The sequence below is a fragment of the Ochotona curzoniae genome, unplaced genomic scaffold (genome assembly GCF_017591425.1).
Source record: "Ochotona curzoniae isolate NIBS_2020 unplaced genomic scaffold, NIBS_Ocur_1.0 contig_2927, whole genome shotgun sequence".
NCBI classification, from domain to species: domain Eukaryota; kingdom Metazoa; phylum Chordata; class Mammalia; order Lagomorpha; family Ochotonidae; genus Ochotona; species Ochotona curzoniae.
Window position 1 is genome coordinate 4,563,982 of NW_024465654.1, and position 16,158 is coordinate 4,580,139.

General features: G+C 49.8%; 1 protein-coding gene across 1 annotated transcript in view; it reads right to left on the reverse strand.

Moving 5' to 3' along the window:
• CPNE8 (copine 8) overlaps nucleotides 1-16,158 on the reverse strand; it is a 106,923-nt gene that overhangs the window by 26,257 nt on the left and 64,508 nt on the right. Inside the window, exons 11-13 of the mRNA XM_040978879.1 lie at nucleotides 6,071-6,146; nucleotides 4,746-4,799; nucleotides 3,509-3,570 (exon numbers count right to left, since the gene is read on the reverse strand). Of these exons, the coding sequence (XP_040834813.1) occupies nucleotides 3,509-3,570; nucleotides 4,746-4,799; nucleotides 6,071-6,146 (192 nt within the window). The remainder of the gene's footprint in view (nucleotides 1-3,508; nucleotides 3,571-4,745; nucleotides 4,800-6,070; nucleotides 6,147-16,158) is intronic.

The following is a 16,158-nucleotide window of genomic DNA, read 5'->3' on the forward strand; positions in this document are numbered from 1 at the left end:
CATCAGCACTTAAAATGAATTTATGAAAGGTCCACAGTTCCTCTACAATTTTAATTTTTTTCCTGAGACTTATGATTTTTTTAATGGGAGATTAACCTTTTATCTGAGATTTCAGGGAGTTTTGAGATTTGGGGCTAAGACTGAGCTGCCATGCTCAGTGGACAGGACTCCCCGGCGAGCAAGCACTGCCCTGCAGCCATCGGGGCACGGAGCTGACAACAAGGACAGCCTCGCTGACTGCACAGTCACAAACAGCAATGCCACCATCCCACCAATGAGGAGCAAGTAAGATAAAACACGGGAACTTTCCCCAGCGTGGTGGCCTAGTGCATAAAGTTCTCGCCTTGAATGTGCTGGGATCCCATATGGGTGCAGGTTTGTAGGTTCATGTCCCAGCTGCTCCACTTCCCTTCCAGCTCCTTGCTTGTGGCCTGAGAGAGCACTCGAGGACGGCCCAAAGCCTGTACCCATGTGGGAGACACGGAAGAAGCTCCTGGCTCCTGGCTTCAGATTGGCTCAGCTCCAGCTGTTGCGGCCACGTGGGGAGTGAACCAACATATAAAAGAACTTTCTCTCTGTAAATCTGACTTTCCAATAAAAATAAACAAATCTTTTTAAAAAGTGGAACTTTAAACCAATTAATGTAATAGCCTTCCTTCATGGATAGCTACCTCCACACCATTTAGCCTCACAGACCTTACTGTTTTTTTCCTTTTTCACAGACATGGAAACAGGTAATGCTACCAGGTGGCGGCAGGCCTAGGATATGAACATTCTAACTACTAGTTCTAGAATCCAAGTTCCTAAGCAGTCCCAGGCATGGCCTCTGGAACCTGTACCCACTTCCTGGGCAAACATTTACCCCAGACCTTGTCAACTGAGTGACTCCCAGCTTCCGGTCCTCTTCGTCCACTACCTCCAAACCATGGAGTTCAGGGCACATCCGTCTACCACCCACAGGCAGACCTGGGAGGACTTCCTGTCACTGGGGCACCCTGGGGAGCGAACCTGCACAGGGCAGGGTTGTCACTCAGCTTCTCAAATCTAAACAGTAAGAATGAACCCACAGGAAGATGCAGTGTGTACAGGTGGTACCTGTTGTCTCTCACAGCCCAGCTGGTGGGGTGAGCGTGCTACACTGCTTCAGCCTGCAGATCCGTGGCTTTCTAATACACTCGCAGCTGATAAAGGCACATAGCAGGGACTCGGCAGGCAGCACCACCTGCGATCTGTTCCCTCTTCACTGCAAGTCAGAGAGATGGGGGCAGTCGAGGACGGCCCAAGCCTTGGGACCCTGCACCTGTGTGGGAGACCAACCTGGAAGACGTTCCTGGCTTTGGATCAGCACAGCTCCCGCCACTGCAGCCACTTGGGGAGTGAGCCAGCGGATAGAAGATCTTTCTATCTCTCCTTCTCTCTATAAAATCTTACTTTCCAGTAAAAATAAAATCTTAAAAAAAAAAATGGGGCCGCGCCTGAGCAGGGTGCTATGAGGACCTGGTGCAGGCTGCCAGAGGCAGACACACAGCTGCCTGCATGGTCACTGGGCGCCCCAGAGTCTGCGCCATCAGGCAGCTGGAGTTAGAACAAAGACACACTGACACAGGCCCAGACGGCCTGCCTTTCCTGGTGCCATTTGAATTGTCCATTTACCAAACACCCATTGAACAGATAGGAGCTATGTAGCAAGCTGCTTTATACGTGCCTTTTACCGCCTTTTCTCTGAACCGAACCAGCGCGTGAACAAACAGTACCTTGGAGTATGACAACTCAGCACACGGGATCGCACAGCCCTATGGCTCAGTCTCTCAGGTTTCAGTTGACTGGAAACCTTCCTCTTGCCATCCTCTTCCCCAAACCTGGGACACAGCGCTTGCCAGGGTGAGAAGAAAAAGCACTGCTGTGTTGTCCCTGCCAGAGAGAATGCGCCCTGAGCTCCGCGCTTCGGAGGCAGAGGAAGCAAGCGCAAGGAGACGTGAGGCTGAGTCACTCAGTTGACAAGGTCTGGGGTAAATGTTTGCCCAAAAAGTGGGTGCTGCTTCCCGAGGCCACGCCTGGGACTGCCTAGGAACTTGGGTATGCTAGAACTGAGAAAGCACGAGCTGTCATTCACCGGTTCACTTCCCAGATGGTTGTAGCAACCAGGGCTGGGCCAAGTGGAAGCCAGGAAACAGGAACTTCATCCCTGTTTCCCACGTAGGTACAGTGACCCAAGCACCAGCTCCCTTCCTCTGCTTTCCTGGTTCATCAGCGGGGGGATGGACCCACAGTGCAGTAGCAGGGACGTGAACCAGCACCCACATCGGAGGCTATCTTTCCAGTTGTTGGCTTTAGCAGAATGCTACAATGCCAGCTGCCCCTACACACGGCCTTTTGCAGAAATGGTCAGTAGCATTTCCTCCAGCACAGGCCACGTGTAAAGGATGCAGCGTCTAAGCCAAGAGCAGAGGCCTTGGAGGTCAGCAGCAAAGGCTGAGTGTGTGGAAGGGGTGAGGGCACCGCCTTCTAGCACTGTGGAAATCCCGAGCCTCAACTCGCAGGAGGACAACTCAACAACCAGCAATCCGACAGCGGCAGCAAATGGCTTTTTCCGATACACCTGCAACAGCTGACCAGATGTGCACTGCCGACAAAGTGTAGGGATCTCTTACAGACACACGCACGGCTCTCACGTCCTTGCAAGGTTCTGTTTTTACATTTTATCTCCCCAAATTAGAGCATGGACGGTCAATCTTTGTTGTGAAACTGACCTTTGTCCCTTGTCTGGCTTGAAGTCACCGTCCCGGGCAGGCAGGACTAGCCATGGTTTACACGGCTGAGGCCTCGGACTGTCAGTCCTCACAGGTCCCTCACACACTCAGACCTCCCTCGCACCGGCTCTGCATGCACTGACACCAGAGTCTGCGGGCACTTGGTCCTGTGCGACCATGCATGCTGTGTTAGGGGTGCCTGGCTAGCTCACAATGGTCCAGCTGGGTCAAATACAAGCACAGCTGGAGACAGCTCCCTGTTTGCCAGAGTGCAGAAATGCACAATGCAACAACACCAAGGAATTTTCCCTGGAAAGTTCTGAGAATGGGTTAGAGTGTCCATTGTCCTTGTGAAACGCCTCCTGCCTCGTGGGCTGGGGAGTCACCCCTGGCTGACCCCGGGGCTCCCCACCGGGACTCAGACAAGCAGCATGCCATCACCATCCTGCAGCCAGCACAATCATCTTCAGGTCGGCTGCCAAGCTTCTGAAACGGTGACATGTTGTGCAGGTTGGGCAGTGAGAAACACACAGCAAAGCAGACCTAACATCTTCACCTGGGAGCAGTGGCAACACAAGGAAGCCCCCTCCTCTTGGTTAAGCGAGAGTTAGGTGCGATCGGCCCCCATCCGACAGCATTTGGTGTATAAGCACTTCTAGAGCACGAGGGCAAGAGGCGCACCCCCACGTGAGCGTGCAGGTCATGGACACGTGCAGGGTCCCCCACGCAGTGTCCCAGGAACGCTGGGTATTACTCACCCTCCCTTAATGTAGTCAAGGAAAGAAACTTCAGTTTCTACCAAGAAGGAAAGTAAGGTTACCTAGAAAAAAAATCCAGAATTATCCACTGGAGTAACTATAACATTTCAAATACAAATGTTTTTTTCTTTGACAAAAAATCATATTTTCTATGATTTGGCAGACCACAAAAACTTGGTACTTCATTAAAAATCTATTAGAACTGAAAACTGACTGTTCTTACATTTAAATTTAAAATCGACAGAAAGGAAAAAAAACAAAAAATAAAAAACACAACTCCTCCCTCGGAGCAGCTTGCTTCCTTTGAGGAAGAGCATGAGACCGTCTCGAGGACACTGTGCCACCTCCCCTTTTAGATGCCAGGGAAGAGGAAAGGAAGCTGGACAATGGTTAAAACGGAAACAGCAGAGCCAGGGAGCCCCGGGCGGGCAGGGCGGTCCTCCAGGCTGTGTCAACCCCATCCTCCAGGCGCCAGTTCACAGACACCTTTCCATGGAAATGCAGAGAAAATTCTGAATGTTAATTCTAAGGGAAACTTTCAGCACTTTTTCTTCCAGATGTAACAGCACTGATCTCAGACAATTTCCAGGTACATTTGTGTTCGCACCGCAGCGTTCATGCTCGTTCATGCACGAGCACCTGCGAGGCCGCGAGAGCCGCACAGCCTCAGCGTAAGCGCAGTGCCTTCCCACGGGCACGGACAGCGCTTCAGAATTCAACCTTCTTCATGTCTGCCAACTCTGTTCCGATGCACCGAGTGAGCAGTGAAGGCCACCTCTCCCTGGGACCGCGGCCCGTGATGACGTCACCTCTCCCTGGGACCGCAGCCCGTGATGACGTCACCTCTCCCCGGGACCGCAGCCCGTGATGACGTCACCTCTCCCAGGGACCGCAGCCCCGTGATGACGTCACCTCTCCCAGGGACCGCGGCTCCGTGATGACGTCACCTCTCCCAGGGACCGCGGCCCCGTGATGACGTCACCTCTCCCAGGGACCGCAGCCCCGTGATGACGTCACCTCTCCCAGGGACCGCAGCCCCGTGATGACGTGCAGGAAGCCTGGCACCAGGTTCTCCATCCTGACTTCTCAGCACAGTTCACTTTTCTGTTCTTCCTCACTCTCTCCATGTGAAACAAAGCTCAAGTAGAAACAGCTGCCAGCTCACTTAGAATGCAGCTTCAGATAGGCCTTACTCCTTAATGTGGACACTTCATAAACAACATGAAACTCGACTTACTGTTCCAGAGTTCGTGTACTTTTTCTTTTTCCCTTTCTTTTTAGGATTCACCACCTTAAAAACAAATGAAAAAAATAAGATGTCAGGTTTTACACTAGATTTTTAAAACGCAGTTTAATCTACGACTTTCGCCTCTCATGCCTGTTTAGTCGCCTAGTTCACATCCTGGACAGTGATCCGGCAGAACTAGCTGGTTCCTCGGACAAACACGCAGCACACGTGTGAGGGAACCTCACCTGAGAAAGTGCGGAAACGAGGCAGGCAGGGAACTTCCGATGAGAATGGGAGGAAGTCACCAGTCACATCCTAGTAACTGGGCAAGCTAGACAAGATGACCTGTTCAGAATGTTGTTGAGTTTCCTCTCCAACCTCGAACTGATCCTCCCCCATGCCTTTTTTTTTTTTTTTTGGACCCAGGAACTGTGTTTCCCAAACTCAGCCCTCAGCAGCACTGACTGCTTTTTGCCTAGCACCCCTCTTGCAGCTGCAATAAAGTCCACTTGGCTTCCTCAACTATCTGCATGAAAATTGGTTTTTTCATGTGGGACAAGAATGGGGTTACTTTTGTTCCTGGCATCTAAACCCTGTACCACCACCACAGATCAAGGAGAAACAGTGCTAAAATCTGCTGTGTGCTCCAGCACGCAGCCGGCGGACAGCTGGCAAGGGGTGTAAGGCTGTGCACCGTGTGCTGCCTTCGTGGATTCCTGTCCCGCTTTCTTTTTTGAGGTCATTTATTTCAAAAGCAGAAAGACACAGAAGAGACAGCAGAGAGACCCTCTCTTGACTAGTTCACTCCCCAAACCTGGTGCCAGGAACTTCATCCCGGCTTCCCAGTGGCAGCTACCCAAGTACATGGGCTGTCCTCGGCTGCACTCCAGGCACCTGACCAAAGGGCAGGATCGGAAGCAAAGAGCGGGGGTGCACAGGCACACCCCACCGAACACAGCCACCGTGCATGCTCACAGACACAACTGGAATACACATTTGTTTGTTTATTAGGAAAGGTTTTGAGAACAAGCTGGTAGAAAGACAAAACATAAGGATTGACTTGGGAAAAAGTACACATGCTCACTCAGCTGAAGCTCAAACGGGATTGCAGAGGCAAAACTCCAAAATCACTCCAGATTTAAAAATGCCAAACAACACAAGAAAAGTAATTCCATTCAGTCTAAGAAACAAGTCTGTCCCCGAGTTTAAAGACTTAGAACCATTTACCAGTGCTAAGTTAATCTCCAGCACTTATCCTTTGCAAATCCTTTGCAAAACACATATTTTTAAATCATAAAAAGTTAGCGAAAAGGATAAAATAAAATGTTTCTCACCTCATACACATTGAACTGAGACTGCCCTCTAGAAAGTTCTCGGTAGCTTGTTGTAAATTCTCCAATGAAATCATGACTAAAGGGGAAAAAAACACACATACTTTTAGCTTTCATCTATTTCTACAACAACATTTTAAAGCTTTTTATAGAAAGGTAAGTTTAGTTACTATGTTATTGTGAACATAAAAATGCCAGGACACTGATAGATCATTTCATTTTCTTCTAATTCAAAATCACAAGCGTAATTCCGATTTATCAATATTCCAACATTTCATTAAAATCTTTGACACAGGGATACTAGTTTTAGGAACTATCTCAAAAATATTATAACATCAGTGTTATCAAAATAATGATTTATTAGGATGAAAACTGGAAACACAATTTTTTCACCATTTCAATAATCAAAAGTACAATACACAGAAAACTTCAAACTTTCCTAGGAATGGGAGGAGTAAGATGGCCCTGCAAAAAGCCCAGGCATGCTCGTATGCCAACAACCACCAGGAAGTTGGACCTGCATCATAGGAAGGGAAGAAAAAACAGTGCTGCCGTTCATTCCAGCATTTATATAACAAGCTGTCCTAAACGAGCTGACACAGCTCATCCAGCTAGGCAGCCTCCGGCTCTCCTTCCTGAGAATGTTGTAGATGTCCCATGTCACGGTGTTTTCCACGAGACACTGTTCCTTAACCAGAGTCATCTTGACCGTTTCTACGTGTAATTTCCAGATGGAGAAAGAGAACCGAAGACTGCGCTTTCTTTGTGTTTCTGAACCCGAGCTCCCGAGCTCATTCTTCCACGTCACAAAGAGGAACTTGCACTCCGCGATTTCGGGGTCACGCATCACCCCCGAGTTAGCACGCTGCTGAGGAATGAGTCAGTTCTGGGTAAGAAGGAAGTCCCTGACGGTCAGGAGCTCCGAGTGGTGACACTCGGTGGCATCCTTGCTGAGAAAAAGATCCTCCTTGACCACAAGGAGAAGCATGGCCAGCCACCCATGGGCACAAGTGCCCACAGCATTACTCATGCTGAGGCTCCAGGCAACTGTCGGCAAGCAGTTCCCTGAATAGGGGTGGGTTTTGTTTCTGTAAAATTTGACACTCCGCAGAATTGAGTAATGAACGCCAGGGTTCCATCCAGTTGGTCTCAGTGCCAGGAACATGCGTGCCTTACGGCCTGCTTGCCGGAAGCACCCTGTCCATCACGGACTGGAGGAACTGTCCGCCACGCATGCGTCACTTGCAGGTTTACAGCGAAGCCGGCAATCTGTAACCATGACCTGCTCTCCTCTGCAGATCGCGCTACCTCACCCACATTGCCCACTTCGCTTCCGTTTTCTTGCAAAGCTTAGCTTGCTGTCTTATGTTGCCAGCCATATCTGTATATACTGGTTACATGCCGTACCCAAAATGGCGCCGGCCAGAGAGGCTAGATCTTGGTGCCTGGTGGATAGTCACGTAGCTTTGGCAGTACCACGCATGCGCCTAGCGCATGCGCAGTGAGCTGCGGCGCGGCAGGCACGTAAACACTGGGACTGACGAATCCAGTCGCCCAGAACCCTGCGTAATCATGACGCCGACCTATCATCGGCGGAGGCGGGGCCAGACAGCACATAAGAGTAGAAGCCTGCCGGGATTCACGCTTCCTTCCTCATGTTAGTGTGCACAATAAATTTTACCGCAGGAGACTTCACACGCGTCTGCGTCTTATTGCTGGGCGGTAAGACACGTGGGCGCGACAACTGGTGCCGAAACCCGGGACCTGGAGGGAGCCTCCCGTTCAAAACGGGATGGAGTCAGAACTGCGGCCATAAAACAGGTAAGGAGCTCTGAGAGGGAGAACTTTCGGGTGACTAGGAGCATAAATCGGAGGTATATGAGCCGCCGCTTCTGGTTATAGACATGGGCGCACAGGTCTCTCTGGTGAAATTTTTGCAGATGGTTTATGCCCCGCATAAGGGAGCGGTCAGAGAGAGTGACGAAGCCCTTCAGTCTGCCCAGGATAGTCTCTCAGAAACAGAGCGGGAGAGGAGAACCGGTTTGAAGCAAAAAATAAAGGTGAAACTTAAAGCAGTATCTTCCTCATCAAGTTCGGAGACTTCCGACGCTGAGGAAGGGTATAAGTGGGATAGGCGCTTAGAACGTAAACCTGCAGGAAATAGACAAGGATTAGAAAAGGAGAAGAAAGATAATGGCGGTGCTACTGCGCCGGCCACGCGCGGCCCATGGCCTCAGGACTCTGGAGCCATTTCATCAATGGCTCCTCCTCCTGTGACGCCATCAGCCCCGCCCATGAGTTATGGCGCCGGCTCTTCCTTCATCGATGCAGCCGCGCGCCGGGAACTTCAAGATATGTTCCCCGTCTTAGAAGAAGAAAGGGAAAGAGTTCACAGACAGGTAGATGCAGCATTAGTGCGAGAATTGGCCATGTCTGTAAAGCAATATGGTCTTCATGCCAATTACACTTTGTCCCTGTTAGAACGTATGGGGGGAATGAATATGACTCCCTCTGATTGGCAATTTGTGGTGAAGGCTGTTCTCCCTAACATCGGATCATATCTAAATTGGAAGAGCCTATGGCAAGAGCTTTTGGCTGAGACCGCCCGCGCAAATCAACAGCGTGGCGGTGATGCTTTGACCTGGACTTATAATATGCTTTCCGGACAAGGCCAATACTCTGATGATCAAAATAGATATCCATGGCCAGTGTATACCCAGATCTCTACTGCAGCTATAAAGGCTTGGAAGGCCCTTTCACTTAAAGGGCAAGAGAAACTGGGCATTACACAGGTTAAGCAGGAGCCAGATGAGCCCTTTGCTGATTTTGTGGCACGCGTAATGCAGGCCGTGGAAAGGACCTTTGGAGAGGGAGATCAGAACACTAAAATGGAAGAGCAGATAATTTGGGAGCAGTGTAATGCAGAATGTAGAGCCCTACTCAAGGATCGTAAGTCCAAGGGAATTTCAGATTGGCTAAAGGTTTGTAGGGATACAGGAGGCCCCTTAACAGCTCATGGACTAGCAGCCGCCATTGTGAGGTCATAATCCACAAGGTCAGGGGATAATCGAACGTGCTCATCGCTCTATTAAGGAATTATTGCAAAAGCAAAAAACCACCTGGGAATCACTTGGCCTCGCCAGTCAGAGCCCTTGGGCCACTCTAGCCCTGGCTCTCTTCACCATCAATTTTTTACAGCTGGATGAGAAAGGCCTCAGTGCTGCAGATCGTCATTCCCTCAAGACGGCGCAAGAGCAATCTTGGGTCAAGTGGAAGGATGTTCTGGAGTCCAAATGGAAGGGCCCAGACCCAGTTATTAGGCAGGCTCGAGGAGCCATTTGTGTGTTTCCACAGGACGCCCCAGTTCCGGTTTGGGTTCCAGCTCGATTGACTCGTTCCTGTCCATCACCGCCTTCTGACGTTTCTGCAACTGCTGGAGCGCTTGCACGAGGATCTGACTTGGGGAGGATTCATGCAGACCCGCAATCAGAAACTCCTCCTACAATCCCACAGGACAATGGTGCCCCGCCCAGTGCAAACACGGCTGATGGTGCAACTAATGGTCTGTATGGCGCTTGTGAGGATCGTGATTGCTGAGCCACGATGAGGAGTTTTGAGTGTTTTTCCATGACCCTTACTGGTCGCCCACTCAGCCCGAGTGTTTCCTTGATTTTTTCTTCTTTGGATTTGCCTTTTCTCCCTTATGATGATATTAAGGAGAATATGAGTAACTTTTTATTCTCCCTACAGGACACGCTTTGTTTTCAAGCGTCTCCTGAGAATTTTAGTGTCAAGGTTTATGTGTTACTTCTATTCCTTTTCAAAATGTTTCAATGGCTGCTAATCTTTCTTGCCAGCTTTCTTCCTATCTTTTAGGAAATTGGACGAGAGAATTTGATATTTTACAGTCGGAGTTGAGAATTGCCATTGTCCAGATTAATTCTACACGGGTGGATCCTGTTGTTGCTGAAACCCTGGCCACTTGGATTTGGAACATCACTTCCCATATTAAGGAATGGGTGGGAGTGGTCGTGCTGATTCTGCTCTTATGTGCAGGCTGTGCCTTATGCCTTTTTTTGCCTGTGTCGTTTGAGACACCGCGCTCAGCGAGACTGTGTGACAATACATCAAGCCCTACTAGCCATGCAGTATGGTGACTCCCCCATGGTATGGTTGAGCATGCTTCAACAGGCTTAGTTAAGAGCATGGACATCATGGCTCCTGCACCTCAGGTCATTATGGCATTGCACTGAGTTCGAGCATGATGCATAATGCACCTGACTAGCCCTTGCACCTCGCAGGTCTTATCCATTGCACGCGAGAGGGTAGTCAATCTTATAACTAACTTGTCGAGACATTGCTCTTTACAACCACCGCGGTTGTAGCCCATGACGGGTAAGATAGACCCAGACAATTATCGGTCTAAGACAGGGACTACGTCAAGCCACGCAGCCTCCCTATGACGGATCGTGCGCCTTGAGTCTACAACCTAAGACAGGCCCATACCAGTTTATTTTTCTATTGTATAAGAAGGAGGGAGATGTTGCCAGCCATATCTGTATATACTGGTTACATGCCGTACCCAAAATGGCGCCGGCCAGAGAGGCTAGATCTTGGTGCCTGGTGGATAGTCACGTAGCTTTGGCAGTACCACGCATGCGCCTAACGCATGCGCAGTGAGCTGCGGCGCGGCAGGCACGTAAACACTGGGACTGACGAATCCAGTCGCCCAGAACCCTGCGTAATCATGACGCCGACCTATCATCGGCGGAGGCGGGGCCAGACAGCACATAAGAGTAGAAGCCTGCCGGGATTCACGCTTCCTTCCTCATGTTAGTGTGCACAATAAATTTTACCGCAGGAGACTTCACACGCGTCTGCGTCTTATTGCTGGGCGGTAAGACACGTGGGCGCGACAGTCTTACGCACAGTTCTGTGAGTTGACTTTAGTTCTAGTCAGAACAAGACAGGGCCACTGGCATTCAACCAACCGGTTAAGACACCCACATCACACAGGCGGGGTAAGGCTCAGTCCCTGGCCCCAGCTCCTGACCCCAGGTTCCTGGGGACACTGAGTTTCTACCCCCTATGTGGGAGATGTGGAGTAAGTCCCCAACTCCTGGTCCCAGCCCAGGCCCAGCCACAGGAGAACGTGGGAAGAGAAGAGTGAAAGCAAGCAATCTCTATCTCCCCACACCTCTGCCTGTCTCTCTCTCTCTCTTTCCCTCCCTCCGTCCTTTACTCTTTCTTCCCTCCTTCCCTCCCTCTCCTATGTCTCAAACAAAAAACAGCAAAGGCATTAGTAAGTAAAACACTTGCCCGCATCGTGACTCCTGCACTGCTATCCTTACGCTGTGGGCCACCGTGTGTATTAAAGGAGTCATGGACTCTATGGTGGCCTGCAAGCCAACAAGCCTTGGAGGTCAAGGAAGCAGGTTCACACCCTTCGGCACCCAGAGTCACCCTTTGGCACCCACAGTCACCCTTTGGCACCCAGAGTCACCCTTCGGCACCCACAGTCACAGGGGAGCAGGAGCGTAATCCGACAGACTCAGTGCTTTCCAATTCCGTCTTTGTAACCTGTCCTACTTCAGGTCCCGTCCCGTGACTCAGACAAGCACTTCAAAGAGAATGCTGAGGCTGTTTTTCCTGATTTGTTCTCTGCATTTTCGCTTTCTCTATCATCGGCTATTCCTGGATTCTACCAAGGTTAAAGGAAAGAAGGTTTAATTTGCTCTAATAATCTTTTTCATGATGTTCAATGCTACATTACTGAAGTGATTATCTCCATACACAGAGAAATATAAACGTGTTTTGAAGATAAATCACAATTTCTCTGTGATTCAATAAAACTATATTGCTAGATCCTGTTAATCATTACTAATTATCACTCTAAATCCCAAGCTAATTGCATTGGCAAAACAAAATTTATTCTGGGGCTATCTGGTTTGAGTCAGCTTATATCTTTATTTTTTCCATTAATTTTCATAATGCACATGCATTATTAAATGTCTGGGGAATAAATCAAGAGATATTTACAGGAAACTGATGATGACCAGAGCAAGTGTTTGGCTCTAGAAAAGCTTGGGTGAAATGACGCATTGCTGGAGAGCTACGCCTCAGTCAGCGTGGGCAGCCGAGCTTTCACACTATCACGGGACACGTGCTCCCGCGAGGGACCCAACGCAAGCCTCCTGTCCTCGCGACAGCGGTCACTCCCCCTGCAGCCCAGGAAGCCCTTCACGCTTCACCGCCTGACTCTCCGCCATCGCCACCAGAGCCCGTCTCTCACAGGACCCCCTTCCCTGTGGACTCCCACCCATGTGCACGCTTCTGCTCTCGACCTGGGCCACAAGCCAGCACCGACGTTCGGCCAGGCCCACGACCCTGTAAACCTCGGTTAACAGTTGTGCTGTGTCTTTCCCCCGCCAGTCACATCCAGGGGATCCCCTTCTCATCAGCGCGGTTACGTCTCAGAAAGCCATCCAAGCACAAGCCCGGCCCCTACGGTGACCTCCACTGTTTCCTGACACAATTCAGGGAGTGACAAGGACATCGTCCCACAGTCACACGGAGCCACGGCACTGAGACGAGGACGCAGCTGGCTTCGGCACACACGACACCCTGCCCGAAGGCCGCCCTTCCCCGGAACAGCAGATGAGGGTTATCCTTCTGCCAGTTAGCAGTCCGCACAGGACGTGGATGAAGCAAGTAGACACCAGATCCGTCTCTGCCCTTTGTCCGACCAGCTGGGAGGGACTTGGTCGGTGCCGAACCCTCAGACCCTGAGCTAACACTCAGAAGCAAGGCCTCCTGGGCATCTCAAAAACAAACCCAGAGAATTTGAATCTTCCTGTAAAATGTGTTCAGTTGCTTTAAAAGGCACCAGCGGTATCCATTGTGATGGTGAAGAAACCATTCCAGATACATACACATGTGATCAAGAAAGACACTCCCAACACACACACACACTTCCCGAAGCTATCTGGACATAAAGGGGCAGCTTGTACTGTTCTGGGGCAAGGTCAATAGGCACAGGCGTCTGGGACAACAGTACAGCGTGATGTCTCAGGGGTGTGCTGAAGGGAACCACGAACAAGCCAACATTTCACAACAGACACTTAGAAAAGATGTGTGCCCAAAGACAGGCATCATTGTCCCCACGGGGGCGGCGCCCAACAGTTCCACTCCACTTGGTACGTGCGTGCTGACATCTCCGGGTGTCTGCGCTCGGCCTGGTCTGATCCCAACAACCGTAGGATTGTAGAAAAGCTTGAAAACAGCAGTCAGGGAAAACGTAGACCATTTTAACCGGTGTGGATAGGACGATCCCATTTGGACAACACGTTAAAACACTTTTCCTGCTTAAACCTGCATGTGTAGGAGGAGCAAGGTGAGAGAAACAAAGCGCCAAGTCCATGATCATAAATGAAGGGCACTGTGCAAGTCCAGCCCTCCCAGGACAGCGACAAAGACCCACGCAGGTTCGCAGGCCACCTGTCAGCCCAGCCTGCTTTCACCACGGCTCTCTGTTCCCTCAGGCCCCAGCCGTTCTACGCAGACACACTTCTCAGCAGCTAATGACGCCTCAACACCAGGATGCAGTGAGGAAGCACCAGCTTCCGGGAATCTGAAGAGAAACAGTTTGATTTAAAACTAACTTTCTAGCAGACCAATAAGCTTATGACTGCTTACAAATGACTACAGTATGGTAATAATATAGGGAAAATCAGTCAGTGGGGGTGGGATTTTGGGGGTGGGAGGTGGACCCTATAGAATTGCACCACAAAATTCAAAATTAAAAAAATAAATAAATAAAACCAACTTCCTCAAAGCCTGACAGATAACCTGGTTCCTAAAGCGGGCCGCAAAGCCCCCGCGGGCGTGGGTCTGGATCACAAAGGCACAGAGGCAGGCGGTCTGAACTCACTGTCCCACGAAACACACAGGGCAAACACTCTGCAATGAAAGCCACCTTCTTTCCCACACCCCAGCCTGGGCTTCGACCAGTGGGAACGGTTGTCGGTAAGACAGAGTATGTGAATGTAGTCCGCGTGGTCATCAAGCTGCAGCTTCCCTGAAATGGCATGGGGCAGAGCAGCATTCTCTGTTCATATCTAGACTACGAGAGCCCTTCACCTGCCCAGGGAAACAGAGCCACTCACAGCCCAGCAGAGGACCGGGATAATTCTATCGGTGATAGCCACATGTTCCCCTTTATCCATTTATAAAGGAATGTTGAAAAGGTATACATCCTGTAAATATAATCTTCCACTGTCTTTTGAGATGTGTAAAATTACACAATCATGCATATAATTATACATAATAATGAATGAATAACGAATGGAAATGTATTTTTTAAAAAGTTACTTGTTTCGCATAGCTTATTTCATCAAGCGACTAGCGAACAGACATCCACCACACAGCCGAGAAGCAGCGTTCCACCTCACCAGCCATCGGGGCAGGCAAAGGGAGACACGCGTGGGGAGGTGCTCCCAGGAAGAGCTGAAACTTAAACTGGACCCAAACACTGGCGAGTGCACGGTGCAACTGAAAGTCTCACTCGGTGACGTGTGACAAGTGAACTGGCATGAACACGTTGGAAAAGCATCGGTTCAAGCCTTGGAAATCTAAATATGCTCATCACTGACTCAGTCCTGGGCATATATCCAACCAGGCTAAACTCGCCAAAGCCAGCCAGAAGACAACAAAGATATATATATGAATATACGTGTGTGTATACATATGTATATTTTTTCCATAGCCCAAATTAGAAAAACCCACATGTCCAAGAGTTGCACAGTAACAAATACTGGCAGTTAACTCACATAGAAGAATCAAGTATAAAAGCTGAAATGAACAAATCATAGGTCAAAACCAGCATGTGGTCATTAATCCAACATCCAGCATGCTACCATGTGAACACGGACCCATTCTACAAGACACAGAACAGTGGTTCCTCAGGGTGGGAACAGTGCCTGGGAGAGGGCGAGGATGCCATGCCGGCTCGGGCCGAGGGTGGTGTACAGCTACGTGGCATACAACTGCCTGCCGGGGCCACACTGACCAAATTAACTTCTTTATTCTGCCTCCCATTATGTAATTACTCACTACCTGAAGTTTCTCCAGAGAAGCAGCGATTCTGAAATTACCTAAAATAATTTCATAATTGCAAGAAATGGGGAGATGCATAATAAGTAAGGGTGGGGGACAATAGCAGGGCTAACTCCCCTGCCCTTCTCTAACGCAGCAAGGAGCTACAACATGGCGGTCAGAGCAGCCAGCGCAGTGGCAACAGTAAGAAGTCACAGACCTCAGGGAAGGGACAGTACACGGGAAGGAGACAAACACGTGCTGACCAACGTTCCTAACCGGCAACAAAACAAAGGGGAGGATGATGGGAACTCAGGTGGAGATGGAAAGCTCTCATCCACTACTGCTGGCATTTAAACTGGATTTGGCCAGCAAGCCAACGGACAAAAAGGAACAGACAGGCTTCCCCACCTAGTTAAACACGGGGATGGAAGGAGACAGAAAAACCAGAGCCCGCAGGGCCGGAACTGGCTGCAGCAACACCTCCCAATCTCTTCTGCAAACACCTGTTAGCAAACAACCATGAAATGCCTACATAAGTCTTATTAATGCTACTCAAAGTGAGAAAAAAATCCTTTTACCTATGAAATATCCCTGACGTAATTCAAAATGGTTCAAAGTAGGCAGGATGCCAAGAAAACCAAAAACCACCCTAAAAACCCTAGATAAACACTGAGATAAACTTGAGAAGGTGAAGGTGCCAATTTCCCGTGAGACTAAAGACCCACAAACCACACCTGAAGAGAATCATGACATTGCTAGTAGGTGACAGAAAAGAAAAATGTGTCACAGGATAATAGGTGGATGACACATTTACTCATCGGCACTTGGGAATGGCTCCAAGGAGCACTCGGGGGATAAAATCAAGAGGCGGGGCCTCCCTATGGCTACAGGTCTAGGTTAACTGCAGGCGAACAGCGAGAGGCAGTCCATGGAAAATCAACAGCCTGAGCACATTGTAGATACACAATACAAAGGCACAGGATACAAATGCTCTG